Source organism: Rissa tridactyla, chromosome 2, assembly GCF_028500815.1.
Source record: "Rissa tridactyla isolate bRisTri1 chromosome 2, bRisTri1.patW.cur.20221130, whole genome shotgun sequence".
Classification (NCBI taxonomy): domain Eukaryota; kingdom Metazoa; phylum Chordata; class Aves; order Charadriiformes; family Laridae; genus Rissa; species Rissa tridactyla.
The window spans coordinates 72,727,327-72,744,254 of NC_071467.1; the positions used below are offsets into that span (position 1 = coordinate 72,727,327).

A 16,928-nucleotide genomic window follows, 5' to 3' on the forward strand; every position below is an offset into this window, starting at 1 on the left:
AAAAAGAACAAGGAAAGACATTTACAGTGTTTTTCCTGAAGTCTTCTTTCCCATTATGAACTATTTTCCTCCCAAAAGCCTACAGCTTGCAATAACCCCACTAATGCACATTATTCTGTGATCTACTGATAAAAGAAAACATGTATCAGAGGTTAGCAATCATTTCTATCTAAAATATCTTAGCTTTTTAAAGCATCTTTCATCCATCCAAGCCACCTGCACTTCATTAAAAAGGTCTTTAAAGTTATTATCCTGGTTTATATAGAAGCTCCAAAAGTACCTGTGGGCTTTTCTGGTTTGTATGTCTGTATTTCTATCCCATTGTGGAGTGACCTTGGAGAATCAGGTCATCAGGAGAACATAGTAAGTCAAATGTTACTAAAGTAATTTAGTACTAAGTTATTTCATTTGTAAATCATGAGTAATTCATTAAACATGTTACAGAGGGAAAATGCAAATAATGTAAAAAATTCTTTCATTCTTTCCATTTTCATCCAATTTTTATTAAATGTGTAATTTTGGAATGGAGTGGAACACAGGAAGAACCACTGTTGGCAAAGAACAGCATTTCAGATATTCCGGATAAAGATTCTAATGACTGAGATTTCTGACTAATCCGTAGGCAGTAATAAAACACCTAAACACAGTTACTCGTCTTCGTCAGTTCCTTTACTGTATTTCCTAAACTAGTTATTTGGGTTTCCACAGTGTTGAAAAAAATAGAATTATACAAAGTAGTAAATCACCTCAATTCCCTGTTTTGCCACATGCTTTTTGCATGTCAGTATGCAAGTTGCTTAGGTACCTTTTCACCAGGTACATTACCCTGGGTTTTTTTGTGTAACAGACACTCCAAATTTCTCTCTTAGTCATACGAAATCCGCTCTTGCAAACTTGATACTATTTTCAATTTGTATCAAAGGTTCCAGAGAAAAACTCGGGCTCTCCTTCCATTTGTACAGGTTAAAGTAAGAACCTAAAATCTTTTAATATGTTGCTTTTCCTTACAATACCTCAGGAAAGCAGGGAAGTACATGGGTCTTATCTGATTTGATGTCCAAATTGCAAAATAATTACATCTGTCTCATTCCACTGGTGAGCTGCGTAAAAATCGTTGAGAAAACAAGACCAGGTAAAACCAGCAAAAGAACCCTTCCCCACAGTCATTCATACGTAGGTTGAAATCTGCAACTGTGTAGGGCATATTTCATTATGTTTCCAGATCACCTGAACTTTGGAGGAGAAAGTTCATTGTGCAACATGGCGAAAGCTGCGTGATGTAGCACAGAAGCACGCCAGCTACTCAAATATCGGAAGAAAAAGTATTGTTAAACACACACGTGCCATGAAAAAAGTGGGCAACATGCTTTAACAAATAAGCCTGTATATAGCAGCATAAGAGAAAGCTTTTCTGCCATCAAACATTTTGCAGGCTGTGTAGAACATGTCTCCTGCAGAAATTGTTTTAATTCAAGCTTGGGCCTCGCAGTTGTCAGAATTGTACAGCATCCCTCCCTCTCACTGCAGCATGGAGAGCCTGCCTGCTGTCCCTCACAACAGTTCACCTCTGCTTTTCACTAATAGCTTTGTTTTGATTGGAGCTGTAATGAAATTTAGTACTTTCCAGCAAATTTCTCCTACTGAAACTTGGGCACTGGCTCACATGCAGAAAACAAATTTGCTCTAAATCTTAAATCACATAATAACAATTATGATTTCTTAAATTAACAAATACATACTTAAATGCTTAGTCTTTATCAATTACATTGAAAAATGCGAATCTGGAGTTTGTGTTCAGCATTTTATAACTGAAGATAGCTCAAACCTAGATTATACATCTTGGTCTTTATTACTTTTGGTATTTTTAAGAGTAGCTTCTGTAAAGCCTCTTGCTCTTTTTGTCATTACCTAACTGCACATTACCTATTCAGACACCAGGAAACAGTAAATACTTATAGGTAATCCAAAATTGAAGTTCAAGTACTCACGATTATTCTACTACAGCCCACATACGGAATTACCCTCAGAAGCCTAAGAATCATTGCTTACCATGTAACGGAAGTATAAAGTTAAAAGCCACAGCTGCTATTAACTGTGTACAATTTTTCTGATCACGTTGCATGAAAAGAACATTAATTTTCCACTGATTACAGTGACTGTTATCCAGAATATCTTCAAGGATCTAGGGCTAGGATATTTGCCAAGTTGTACATGCATATATAGAGTGCAAAGAACAGGAATGGAATAAATTAGATGTTCCAAGTCAGGACAGTGACAGGAAGCTTCTTTATCATGAATCAAGATATTTTTGGGGAAAAAAAGCTAATAATCATTTATGTTTTGCATATACATCAAAACAAAAATTTTCAACTACCTGCCTTGAAAGCAGTTGCTCGACCCTTTGGAGTCCAATCTTGGTAATGCTGATTAGCCCAATAATAAAGCAGTACCACTCTAGGACTCAGGGATTAGCACTAGGTGTAACAGTTCTACTAGAGCGTGGGTTGGGAATAAAGGAAGACCTTGGTGTTCCACAAGACTGGCCTCGATTCTTCTCTCTGCCTAAGGCAGAAGACACTAATCAACCAGTAGGCAATAAAATAGAAGTTTCAAGGTGCTTCTTTCTAGAAATGCTGAGAACATGGGTACAAAAGGGCTGCAGAAGAAACAACCCATTACATTTTCAATGGCATTGGGATGATTTTCTCTTACAGGCATTGAAAATCCATATGAATTACAGGCGAGGAGCTAGCCAGGAAAACAAAGGAGTAGTGGTTTAAAGATTACTTTCTGGAGGATAGCCTAGTCATGTTAAATTTCTTGCTGCTGTCTGTGTTCTAAGACAGCACTATGGCACAAGAAGAAACCCAGTAAATCAGGAATTATTAGTTCTTGAGAGGAAAATGTTCACGCAGGTTCTCCAGAACCAAACCAGCATGTAGTGACTGCACTTTCCACTTCGGGTTTGTACCTGCATCACTGTTCGTGCTTTATTCCACAATCTTTCAGCATTAGGCTAAAAAGGCTTTGAGATAACATTGCTGAACAAGAACATCCGATTTCTTCCACAGATAAGAACATTATAAATAGGGACTTTCCACTCCTACATCTTCAGCGAAATTCCATAGCTAAGCACAGCAATTGTGTTTTGGTCAAGAGAGCAAATTAGCAGGTATACACACAGACAGAATTTAATTCTTTTTACTGAGGCTGCATCTAGTATCATCCTATCCCAAATGATGGGTTTCTCTATTGGAAATGGCACTCAATTCACTACGTGACCCGTGACAGCAAGCACAAGAAACGTCCGGCTTTCAACATGGCATGCTAAATTGTTTTGCTTAACAGTCAGTGTACACAACACTAATGACAGCGGTACAGCTTCTAGATCTAAATAATTTAAAACTAAAGGTTGTTTAACATACCACTGGTTTAAAAAACAACAGCAGCAACAAAAATCACCACCAAAACAAAAAAAATGTTTTCCTAGGGCACAAGGCAGAAAATGAGGAAAAGAGGAAAACATGATTTACTGACACCCATGCAGTACCTGTCGTTTACATTGGTTATTATGGAATCATAGATGAGTGAAACTGAAAATATATGGCTGGAAGGCATGCATCAAATATCAGTTTAACTAAACCCGTGACTTTTTTTTCTGGATGCCAGATGATTGTCAGTATCTGGGAGGCCAAATACTCCACAATAAAATGATGTCACAGCTCATTCAATTTATCTATCAAGTACGCCGACCTTACAAATGAGCCACCGCCTTTCAACTACAGTTCACTATGGCTGACAGATGTCAATTATCTCCATCAGAAAACAGGTAACTTAAAATGGGAGATTTTATGATACTTCTACAATACACCTAGAATTTACCAGGTCTCACCTCGACACTGAACTCTTAGGTAACAAATAGCACCAGATGCAGCTTCACTGTTGAGTCTTGATGTGTGGGATAGCAAAGACAAGGTGGAGGGAGGGAACAGAAGAGATTCTACGGGAATGCAACGTTCTCAGTGTTTTCTTAGTGACCACGGTTTGAGGAGAAAGCAGAGTAAGTGATAGCACAGAAAGAAAAAAATAAAGTGATGGGTCAGATTACAAATAGCGAATTAGGATGTGACGCAGGAAAGGACTGATTTCCTATATCCTGCCTTTGCAGAATCATTCCTCCTACTCTGGTAGTTACTAGCAACCTAGAAATAAATTACATTAAAACTCTGTGTGCTTGAAACATTGCCAAGTGTAACATTTGGGGGAGTTGTGCCGCCTGCTCGGTCTTCTGCTTTCTACCGTCTTCATGATCAAAGGGCTCACATTTATTGAGATCAGGACAGCTCTGAGGCTTGTTTTTAAAAAAGTTATAAGGAGCTCAGCGCTCCACATAAAATCCAAGAACTTGTTTACAGGCACAACTCTGGAACAAACAAACGATGTTGTCCCTCTACCTCTTGAATGAAGTATTTGAGCCAGAGTAAAATGAACCTTATCTGAATGACTTAAAAAAACCAAAAACAACAAAGGATGAAAATAAATACATAATTAGGAATGGGAAGGGGTAATGAGAACCTAATATTTGAGGAACTATAGCAAAGTAAGTATCTACTCAACCTCTACCACAGTCAGATGTAAATGTTGCTTCTCCAGCCTTCACATTGTTTTATTGCTATTTTTGACATGTTGTTAACGTGCTATTTTGAGAAATGACTCCAAAACAAAAATCTTTTGAACGGTGGAACCCAAAGCTCAAATGCTTATCTCCAACGCTCAATTCTGTGTCTTTCAAAACTCGACTCACTCTCCCTCTTGCAATGTAATAACAAAGCAGCCACTACACATTTCCTACCCCCAAACTCTGCATGAAGCAGAGCTTTAAAACCATTGCCTGTGCTTACTGCAAAATTCAATCTCCACATCTGGTTTACGGGGCCTCAAAGATGGAGTAGCATACAAAAGTCTGGTTTAGATGCATGGGGAGGAAAAACAAAACCCCCAAAACACAGAGGGAAGCGTTTAACTTGCAGACAGATCAAAGGCTTAATTTTTCAGTGATTTCTATTTGTTAACACTGGCCTACGCTTAAAGACTCACAGAACAGCTTCAAATACTTCATGACTTGTGCTAAATCACAAAACAATGATTAATAAATATTCCAGCCCTCAGGTGCGCATCTACTATACCTCCTAAAACTGTTTTAAAAAGCATGTAGCGTTCTTCCTACTTCTCAGCTTCCTCCCTCACCCCCACTTACAAATGATGTGTATGCTATGGCAAACCAACCCAGCTATGGAGAGAGAACTGATCTCTTTTGCACTGAGAAACCAGTCTGATTCAGGGAGATAAGGCTGGGGCCAGATAATGCTGTTAACAGTCATTTTTCTCCTCAGAGTCCTTATTTTGTCTAATAGAAATGTAAGACACATTTGTCTCTTACATTCACTAAATTTTCTGACTTAAAAAGTCACAGTACATTCCTCTCCTGCCTATGCCTCTCAAAAATACCATTCTCACTGGCTTAAAAGAAGTGTGGTTTTTTTTTAATTTCGTAAAGTGTGGAGAAACAAGTAAACTAAAATGTCTTTTTGACACTTAGACAACAAAGCATTCCAAATATCCTCATTTAAATATGTACCATCCCATTTCAAATACCGAAGCTCTTCTTCAATTTGAAAAAGTTACGACAGCAGATTTTTCTTCATTTTCTTGATGGAGCAGTGTACTTTTTTGGATAACTGTGCAAAAGGGTTTTTTTTTTAATCAATGTGAATTCATAATCTATTTCTAAGATACCAAACTACTGAGAATTTAGAACCTGACGGGAGGTCAATTTCACAGACGAAGAAAATTAAACAGAAAGGTGCTTCTGTGAAAAACAAACAAGAATTTAATCTAATAGTGAATCAGGCAAGAAAATAAAGCAGCTAGTGATGTTGGAGAGAGCAGCTCAAAACACTGGCTCTTCGACTACTACTTTCAGAGAAATACTTTTTCAATCCTATTATCACACGGAAGTATTTTACACCCTCAACAGTATGATTTATTCAAGATCAGGCAGCACGGTGCAAAAAGGATGTTCAGTGAATGGTGATTCTATTTGATTCTTGTAAAGGAACAGCTAAATGTCCTACCTCCATCCCACAACCAGCCCAATTCTTCTGTCCCACAGTAACTCCCACCCAGTGTGCCCCCTCCAACTCTCCCCTTCCCATCCCAATATCCCTTGACATCTTCTATGTTGCCCAACTACTGTTTTGGCAAAGAGCAGCAGAGGTCATGACTGGTTCCACACTACACAGGCTGACTAGATAGCAGAATGAGGGGAGAAGAGCTACTGAAGCATTCCTTTGGGCCTCTCTTCTATCCACTTATTCACAAAACTAATTTTATCAAACTTTTAAGGAACTAAATTATTTATGATTGTTTCCCCGTCAAGTGAAAGAAGAATTGATAGACTGGCAGCGTGACTGCAACAGTCTAGATTTCTCTCCCGAGAAATCAGACTAGCACAATACCTATAAGCCTGCTATAATAGCAATTCGCTCTCCCCTCTTCCACCAGTCACTGCCAGCAGTAGCTGAGAAGTGTTATATGTTTTGCCCTCTCTAATCAAGTCAACTTAACGCAGAGATATATCTTCATACTAATTTAGCAGAACGAAATTCTAAGACAACAGAGAGTTCATTTACAGGATTTATACATTGAGTTGTTTTCCATGGATTCTGTTTCTCCTTATTTCAACCATTTTAAGTCCACAGCATTTCAGATTTTGGCAGTGGAAAAATCTTTACCAACAACTCCAAAGTAGACCAATCCAGTATTCTTTTACTTTTGGCAGAAATGAAAAACATCATAACTGCTTCAGCCTGAATGCAGAAATAAATGTACTCTGGCCATTCCTTTCATCTAGAATGAAATTTTAAGGCAAGTATAAGGAACACTTTACACCCCTACTGGGTGATGATGAGAACTCCTATGACAAATAACTTCTTCCATTTCTCCCTTTCCACAGCTAAGAAACTAACTCTCACCACAGATGTGGAATACATTGTTTCCTCACTGCTGCTGAAATAGCTCTCCCAATTGCTTTCTTACTTTTCCATTACACACACCCAGAGTAACTACTGTGTACAGCTTCAAGAGACAGTCAGTAATGAGCGCTGGAGTTTTTACATTGTCCTCAACCATGTTATAATTCATAGCTTCCAAGTCCTTCCCCCCTGCAGACACCTGTACCATGCCCCTCTCAATCACGGAAATCTAGGTATGAAGAAAATAATCCAGCTTCTAAAACAACACATTTGGAAATAAGGCACTAGCGAAAAAAAAAAAAGGAGTTTGTGTGTGTGTAAACATATACATGATCATAAATCTCATCTCCCAATTCCAGTCAAAGCAAGAATGAATACTTCTAACCAGGTAGCCGTAGCATCATGTAGAAGCCCTGCAGTTCTCTTCCTCCCATTCTCTTCTCAGCATTTTGATTCAGAGAATGCACATTGTGTGTGTGTGTGTGTGTGTGTTTCAGTATGGAGCTAAGCCTTCCAGATTGGCTTCTCCAATAAAAAAAGGCTATCATTATTCTTGGGGATTAATTTTCAGAATCAGGCCAGTATTAATTGAACTACAGTTAGTACTAGCTGAAAAGAAACATTCTTCAAACTCTGCATTTCACCTGCGCACTTCAACAGAAAGATAACGAGCATTTTTAAGAACTGGATTTTTCAGCAACAGCCCAGCTAAGAGAAGCGTTATTTTCCCTAAGAGTTTTGATCTTTTCTCAGCTGGGGCTCTACTGCTCCATGAAGTGGCCTATTGTTCTTAGAGCTCTTTAATAACCAGGAGTAGCCAATTTTATAGAATTTTATTTTTTGAAGTAAAATTCCCCAGGTTTACTATCCTGCTTCAACATTGGTGTGTGATGTTTTTGATCTATAAAATTCAGATTCACTCGAAGTCCTACTGAACAGTATTTCTGCCATCTACATTTAGCCTTAGCTGAAAAAAAGAACTGGAAAAAAGATATGGAAGTTACTAACTTCCATGATCTGCTGCTTAAGCAGAGGTTACTTTAAAAAAGTGCAATGGAGAGCAACTGGTCAACACAAAGACCTCGCTACCATGACGTGTTAAAACTCTACCTCTTTGCTAGTGTTTGCCTACTTACTTGTACCTTTATTAAGAACTTGATGGAAAATTTGTAATTAACAAAAAAGTTGAAGGTATCCTTCAGATCATCAGTAGGTATTTGAAAAGACCCTACAGACCATACAAGACATCTGAAATGGTCACAATAAACCCTGTGAGTAGTTTAGTTGTATCACTACATAAGATCATCATAAATTTAAACTAGCGAAACAGAATAGTTTTGGTGCCTGATTAAAGCAGCTCAACTATGAACTCATTCATTTTAATCCATATGAACTCAAATAGTTTTGATTTGACAACCGAATTATTAAAACTAAAAATCGTCCTTATCTCAGTCATACAAGTTTCATATGAATTCTTCAATGTTCTTTTTATTTTCAGTGATGTTTTACCCATAACTGATGGGCTTAGTAATAGATGAATGTCTATTCAAGCTCTAGGTTTCAAAAAGAACAAACTAAAAAACCAAACAAGCCTCGGGGAAAGTGGACTGTCCTTACATACCACAAAATGTTGAAGTATTCTGAAACAATATTTCACTCCTAATACAACTTTTTTTTTTTAAATGCAAAGTTTTTTGTCATAGACATCACCTATCCTTACTGATTAGTTTGTGCCAGTTAACATTTCTTCCAGTAAGAACTTTACTTTCCCCTATGCTGACATTAAAATACAACTAACAACAAAAGGTAATTTATTATTTCATTAACAGGGTCTAAAAATATTTGCCACCTCAGACTATTACAGAAGCAGATGAATTACTTTCCTATGTGTATGCGAGGACACTGATAAATATGAGCACTTTGCCCAAGACCTACAGTAGATACAATGGATGCAAATTTTCTTTAAATGCTGCCTCATAAACAGCTAGTTGTTGTCCACTTGTAGACTGTTTCCTTGCTGTGCGCATTCAAATTCTTCAAAAAGGTATCATCCCTGTCCACAAATGCATGAGCGTTTCCATCAGATACGTTCTGCATCAGATTTTACATATATCACTTTTTCTAACACTATGCTGGTTTCAAGTGGAAACATCAAAAGTTTGTAACTGAGATAGAATGAAATCTGCTTTGTGTTGTTTCAGCAAGGCTGAGAGAAAAAAAACACTCTCCTTTCTTCTGTCAGAGATTCCTAGAAGCACTTCTCATCAGCCCTTCCAACCAACCAGACAAATCATTATCAGAAACGCAGCAAAAAAAATCTAACTACAGGTGTATGTTATAGTGAAGAGTAACTTGAGTGTGGTGTTTCCTTTTAACTTCATATAGAAGCTTGTTAGACCAAAGAATTTACGATAAAGTTTTTAGATGTTAATGCCGGCAGAAAAATTTTCCAAGTGTATCTTTTGAGTATCAGCCTAATGACACAGGCTTTAATTAGGACACAATTTAAAAAGAACATTAAAGAGCACGGCATTTGAGTCGAACACAATTATCTTCAAATACACACGGGCTTACTTTCCTGGTAAATGAAAGTACCAGAAGAATTAGTTAAAGCAACAGATTTCTATTCTGTTTGCTTATACGAAGTCATCCCAGATTGTGGAGCAAAGCTTTCTTATAGCTTCCCTCCCCTCTTCTCTTCCATCCACAACATTGTTTCTTTTCCGAAACTAGATTACAAACATTTCCTTTGTAACTCAAACTGAGTGAGAAAGCCCCATGTCTAGTTTGTGTAGTTTCATTTTTGCATTGAGTTTTCCCCAACACAACTGCCTCTTACTCCAGTGTAGTCTTATGTTCCTATTTAGAGTTTACAGTTGCTTCAACAAATAACAATTTCAAAGGCAAGTTTCTAGTTGCAGCAGGGACATACAAGCAGGGTTTACAGTGCATCCGACTTTGTATTCACAATGATTAAAAAAAAGTCTTCTTAAAATTTAACAGGTCTAGCGGCAGAAACATCAGAATTTAAAAAGTCCGAACAGCAACAATATTACTGTGGGAAACTAAGCTTGTAGCAAAGGTGCAGTCTTAACTTGAAAAATTACATTTCTACTACTGACATAAACAGGTGCTCCAGTTCAGTATTTCTTACATCCAGTTGTGCTTTTTTTTTTCTTCAGCAAACATCTGATCAAAGCAATAGGAACATCTGCTGCAGAAAGCACCCAAGTCATTTGCCAATCTACAGCTGTTCTTCAAAAACTTAACGATAAGTTCTAAAGTACTGATTATTCCATCTTCAATTTCCCATCCTCTCAGATGCTTGTTTGCACAAAAAATGAATCCATTACATACCTGCAAAACTCGTTCTTCTGAGGATGACACAAATAGATCCATTCATTTTGGTTAACTGTATCAAGTTTTTGGCTTGCAACAGCCCAGAATATTCTGTCTAATACCCATGAACAGCAAGTCCTACCTAGATAAAACCAGTATCTTCTCTCAGTGTTTTTATAACATGGAATTCAAAAGGTACCTCAAGAGTATTAAAGTACCTGCCATCTTGTATTTCCTTTCCTTTTTGTTTTTCCTTCCTTCCAAATAAAAAGGAACAGGTAAGCTGCAGAGTGAAGGTTAAAAAAACCCCACTCTTCACAAATAATAAGGGTGAAATTGGTAAAAAGTTTTATAAATAGGAAAGTTGCAATATTTTCATTACCCTGTTTCAAAAATGGGCCATCTTCAATGTGACAAGCAATGCTTTAAAACATGATGAACTGAAGCAAAAGGTTATCCTTACTTTACAATGATGAGCAAAGTAAAACCTACAACCCGCCTGATCTGTTAGAAACGCCAGGATTTATACTCAAGTATCTGGTAATTCAATTTAGAAAGTGGGAGTCTTAAAGTATTCCTGTTGCTCTGAAGTCTAACGCTCTTTCAGGTAAAGATTGAGAAACTATGTACCGTGGTATCTGAGGCTGCAGTTGTTAAGTCATAATATAAAAAAAAGGGGTATTTATTGGTCAAGTACAGAGAGGTTATTAGCTTCTTCTAAGAAATGGAGCAAATAAGCATTATTCTCATAAAACAGGTACATCACAGAGGAACAAAATGCAATGACCGCTTGACTTTGCTGTGTTTGACGAAAGGGCTGCCACTCTCCACTGAAGTGTCCAGCAAACTACCTCTAAGTAACTTAACCCATAGAACTGTATCTCCCATCACTTTTTGGTACTGAAAAAAATGCTCACGGAAACAAAGAACGACTACATTTAAAAGATAGGTTAGCAACCTGTAAGCATGATCAGCAAGTATACTTCTATTGCAGGTAAGAGATGCAAGCTGTGTCTCATTTTAAATGTTCCCTCACATTCCTTAACTTCTAATGTAATAACCCTTAAAAGATAAATATTGCAGTTATTGCTTAATTCTCCTCAGTCATCTTCAGGCAGATAATCCAAATTAATGAGCTTACTGAAGTTTGGCTGGGTTTGGTGTTTTTGTTTCATGTTTGTGTTCTGAAGGTTTTTTTTTGTTCGTTTGTTTTTTGTTTGTTTTTTTTTTTTTTTTTTTTTCTTTTCTTTGGGAGGGGGAGTGTAGGCTTTGTTATTTTTCTTAAGGAAAAAAAAAAGAAAGAAAAAGAAACAGAAAATCCCCAGTGACTATATTCACTAAAGGACTTGCACTGTGCAACCCAACATTAAGATCAATAAAGCATCGACATTACGCAAAGCATCTCAAACGGTCATTCAAAGCCAAACTATGAGAAAGGGCTTCAAACCAATCTACACAAATCTCTAAGCACAGGGACCTGTTTCTGAATCCTATTCCATTTCATACAGGGCAGGACGGGGAGAACCAGAAGGAAGAGAATCCATCCATTAGAGATCCTTAGCCTACATTTCACTCCTGATTAAGAACTACATACATTTCTCTGAAAAACAGTGAAAGTTACTTGAAATTGGCCCACCAAAGAAGTAAGAAATTCTGGCAAAGGGTCTGCTCCCTTTTTTATTATAAAGAGAGCCCAAGTCACGCTCCCTCAGTCCAGGAATATTTGGATCAATTCTAACACCTCTTTCAGAAGTCATATGCTACCCCGAACTGGAAGCACCGTCAACTCAGCTTCAATTTCTGAAGCTGTAATCCTGAAGAAAAAAGAATGCAATGGTTCGTAATGTGAAGAGACCACTCAACATGGTCTGTCTGGTACCACTGCTTACAGGGTCTTCTGCTGCCTAGCCTGTATGAGAAGCTCTTAAATACTCAAACCTCCTGATGAGTATGGATGAACCTTATTGCCCTCTTCCTTATATTTCCCAGCTACCAGTTCTGTAATCATTGCACTTCATGAAAGGTATAGCACAACTCGTGCCTAATTCAGGACTAACCTGAGTTACTGTGGCACTGCCACATATAGGGAGTCGTAGATCACCTACAATGCTGCAAACTCCACCCTGTAACAAAATGCAGTGTAGGATTCATGCTATAAATCAATGTTCCTCGACTGCAACCAAAGCTCAGCAAAATACTTTAGCTACTTAGCTGCAAGGTTATGAAGAAGTTAATCCCAGTTATTTTAAGCGGGCTTAGAAGTATGAAGCATGACCAAATCTATTACTGTAAGTTCACCTGGCACTCAAAGAAAGAAGCGGGCATACAAAGGTAGTAGGTAAGTGTAAGGAAAAAAAAAAAACCACACACACAAAAAAAACCAGCAAGGAAAGCACTACACCTTGTGATAACACAAAGGCCATGATGGAGGGAAACTGCAGACAACAGTATCAATCCAGTCTTGCACTGAGAAACAAAACCTAAACACAAGAGGCCTGTTATACCACTGCCATCACTAAATTCTTTGCCTACCATTTTTGTCTGCATTTGAAATCATTAAGCTGGAACTGAACCAAAAAAAAAAAAAAAGCCTTTGACTCCAGAGTTACAGACTAGGATGACTAACTGCTTGCTGTTTAGCCATAAAATCCCATGACACAATTAAACCCTTTAGGAAGACAAGTGAAGCTATACTGAGCTATAAAGCTCAAACACGAAGTAAAAGTGCATTGAACATATAATATTCTCTCAACAGGCTAAGGAGCCAAAAAAAATTATAACCAGATGTGTGAGTGTAAGGATACAAATATTGTTTATACAGTTGTAGAAAATAAGGAATGCAACACAGCAACATCATCAACAAAAGTGTCTTAATTAAATGCAAGCTGCTAATCCACAGCAGGCATCGCAGAGTAACATTTCCTTCATAAAAATTTGGATTTAGTGGCAAGAATGTTCCCCAATTTAAAGTGGTAAGTCGATAGAAACACCATGTAAGAAACTCGGTCATCCAGTATACACTAAGTGTAGCGATGCCGTGGTTTTCCATAACATCAAAATGAAGGCAAGGCGGCTGTCTTTGTTTTCTAGAAAAAGGTCATATGATCCCTTGCCCACACTCATTAATAAGTCAGGTAAGATTATTATAAAGATATCAAAGCCTTTATTTGAAATTTAGTAAGAGTCTATTTACTCTGTAATCAATGAGATTGCTTTGCTTTTGCCTTTTCCACAATATGAAAAAAAAAACAAACCAAAACAGTAAATCAAGTACTTCCCTTGTTCATGTCATCCCTGTATCTTTAAGATCACATTAATTCTAGAATGTCTCCACAGTCTTTATCACAAGGAGATGAGAGCACCTGGATACTAATTTATGTATACCTAATTCTCTGTTTCAGCATACCATAAAAAGCTCTTTTTATCAGCCTTCAGTGAGATCAACCAACATTTCTGTTCAAAAAACTACGGGACAGGTAGGAGGGGGACACAATGAGGAAGCAGAGAGGGAGGAGTCAGCCAAAGCAGTAGAAAACAGGAAATTATATTAGTCCTCAAAGTTCTGGGAAAAAAAAAGGGTTCCTACAAAAACCCTTCTGAAAAAGCTCCATTTTTCTCTATCAGATAGAATCACATCTACCTACAAATCCCTTGCAAGTTTTCAGAGACAGCTACAGTACACTGAATCTTAGATGCTTATACTACTTTAAAACTTACAAAGTGAAGGGGAAAATGCTTATTAGGACAACCCTAAATTTGAGGGGGGCTTTAAAGGGGTATAAGAGCAATTATAACATATTTCCCTGTTACCTACATAAAATGTAAAACAGATGTACGTTAATAAAGTGAAAGTTCTTTATTGTGCTTGTGAAAGAAAAGTTCTACATCCATCGCTTTCATTTCTGATGTTCATGTAAACCCAAGAACTAGAGTGTGAGTTCAAATGCGGAAGTCTGAAAAAAGTAGTGTTTTTACAGCTCTTTCCTTTTGGTAATGGCAGCTTCAATGCAAGTGACACCCAAACTTCTGCATTTGGAATTTCAAATTATTTAACCGAAAGGACTTGTGAGTTTTAGGAATAACCATGTGAAAGTTTTAATCTTCAAGAAATAGTAATGACACTGGATAAATACTTATCCACCTCAGGCATAAACTCAGTAACACTTGTGAGAATACAGATGAAAATAGCAGAGGTTTGGTATGAGTAGTTACAGAATTTCTCCTCTTCAGTTTTCAAAAACAACAGACAATACAAGATTTTGATTCTTAAATTTATTTTTAGCAGGATGTGTGTACTAATGGATGGTGACATCATTAGAAGATAGGTCCATGTCCACCACCTGCAACAGAAGCTAGACAGATGTTAAAGAAAACAATTTAAGAGTTAAAGATGACACTACTTACCCAGAGCAGACTTACGAAAATCACCTACTAAGCAGTAAAGTTAGCTTTTGATGCAGACAAGATAGCTCATATTATTAATCTGTTGTCAAAATTTCCTGTCAAGATCTAATGTATACATTACCTTGATTTTGATGGGAATCATGCATTACTGTTTAGAAATAACTATTAGAGAAACTCTTATTTTTAAAAAAACTCATGGAAAGATTGGGTTGTCAAAGTTACTTACCTGTAAATTTTCTTCAGAAGATAAAAGATCTGCAAATTTAGGTCTAAAGCTCCCATCTAAAGTTTAACGTTAGCAAGAATTCACTGGGAATTCAAATTCTAATACTGTTAAACCAGGTCAACAGCAGGTAATGTTTCTAGATTCCACTAAAATACAAACACTTGTTTCTTACCATACCTGGGTGTTTGACAAAGCAATACGGTAGGATCTCAGCAATATACTCACAGATGGATGATACTAATTCAGAAAGAAATGAAGATTTGTTATGTTACAACCCAGAGATCATGTTATACTCAAAAAAAAAAGTCAACAGCCAGAAGTCTAACAAAGGAAACAAGCTTACCTAGAACAAATTAATTTCACCAGAAACTAAATGTGAGCAGCAAAGCCTAGGGACAGACAGCTCAGGAAAAACATTCTCAAAGAATTAGGTGACAGGCCTGTTCCCAGTGCTATTTCAAATGAGGTATGGTATTTCTAAAGACTGTAAAAACAGAGTCCTTGCTTCAGAAAATAAATGCATCTGGCTACAGGTATTTGGTATTTACATCAGAAGACAGCCATTGCTTAAAAATAAAATAAAAAAAAACACAACAGAGAAACTAAGTCACCTGGCCCTATAGACAGTATCATGAAGACATCCTGATCTTACATTTCAAAACTTCTGAGCATTTATCAGCCTGCACTTCCCAAACCAAAAGGCACTACTGGTAGTGAGCATGAAGTCACTTCACTCATCTTAAGCCAAGTTCAGAAGCTTGACTTTAAGGTTCTCATTCTTTACAATCTCTTGGCTCACGGCTCTTTCTTAGTACCTTAGGTTGACACCACGTTAGCTCGCAGTTCTTTATTAGTAACCTGCATTTATACCACATTGATCAGCCTAAAACCATTCTTACATTACACCTCAACATCCTAGGACTTCATTTGTTCAAAACAGACTGCTACAGATACTGAAGACTGGCTCCTGCTTTCTGAAAACAGACCTCTGAAACCAGTCTAAAACTGGAAGTGTGCTGTATTAGAATTTAACAGTTTAAATAATTCAAACAAGAAACCCAGTTTTAAGGACCACGACAGCCTAGGAATAAGCAATTGCTTTCACTTACAGCTATGAACTCTTTGATCCAGTAATACCGGGAAATTAAACTGTTTTGTATTTGTTGAAAACAACCAACAAGAGTGGACCCTGTTCACAGCTGCACACCATTCATAATTTCTTATTGATTGAGCTCTTTTGTTTTTACAGAAGTATAGATCTGTCTGAAGAACTAAGTCACTGTGTTTTGAGCAATACACTATTCCCAGTGGTCTACTATACCTCAACAGGGTCTAATTGCTGGTAATGATCTATAAGTGAGTGCCTCAAAACAATCAGTCCCATGCTGGTACTGTGGGAACCTGTCCTTCAAACACATCACACCCAGCTAGAGGGAAGGCAGGGAAGGTGATTAAAAGCTTAAGGCTTCCAGTTCTTTAATCTTCCAGATTCCATTGTGCAGCTGGATCAGTTGCTACTGCAATCAGCACTACCATGCACACCATCTATCTCTTGTGAAGTTGGTTGATAGTCTTCCCACAGGATAAACACAGTGAAGTTGATAGGAAGAACATTCATCAAATACTTTTCTGTGAGGCATAGAGGAAAAGAAGGAAGTCAGGAAATAAGAGTAGTCTGATCTGAATGATCACTTCAGATACATTGTGAAAAGCGTTTTCCTGAACAAGGACACCACAGAATCTGAGCTCAAGTTATGAAGTTATAAAAGGGTAAAGAAACCACAGAATGAAGAAAATGTTCTTGACAGGCCTGTATGATATGAAACCTGAAGAGCAATTAATTTGTGCACCACATAAGGACTACATGCATATGTTGCAGTTACAGGGCACTGCAACTCTTCTATTATCTCCCCTTGCAAAAGGAT

At 37.4% G+C, this 16,928-nt stretch overlaps 1 protein-coding gene across 5 annotated transcripts in view; it reads right to left on the reverse strand.

The window, feature by feature from the left end:
- Window positions 1–16,928, reverse strand: part of RPRD1A (regulation of nuclear pre-mRNA domain containing 1A) — a 45,788-nt gene that overhangs the window by 13,982 nt on the left and 14,878 nt on the right. Inside the window, exon 7 of one of the 5 annotated variants that reach the window (XM_054190901.1) lies at window positions 14,631–14,725. The exons of 1 other annotated variant lie outside the window; for it this stretch is intronic. In XM_054190901.1, coding sequence (XP_054046876.1) covers window positions 14,669–14,725 — 57 coding nt within the window. In that variant the 3' untranslated portion in view covers window positions 14,631–14,668. Of the gene's footprint in view, window positions 1–14,630; window positions 16,633–16,928 lie in introns of those variants that run through there. 3 more of the 5 variants (XM_054190900.1, XM_054190902.1, XM_054190903.1) reach the window with 3 other exon arrangements.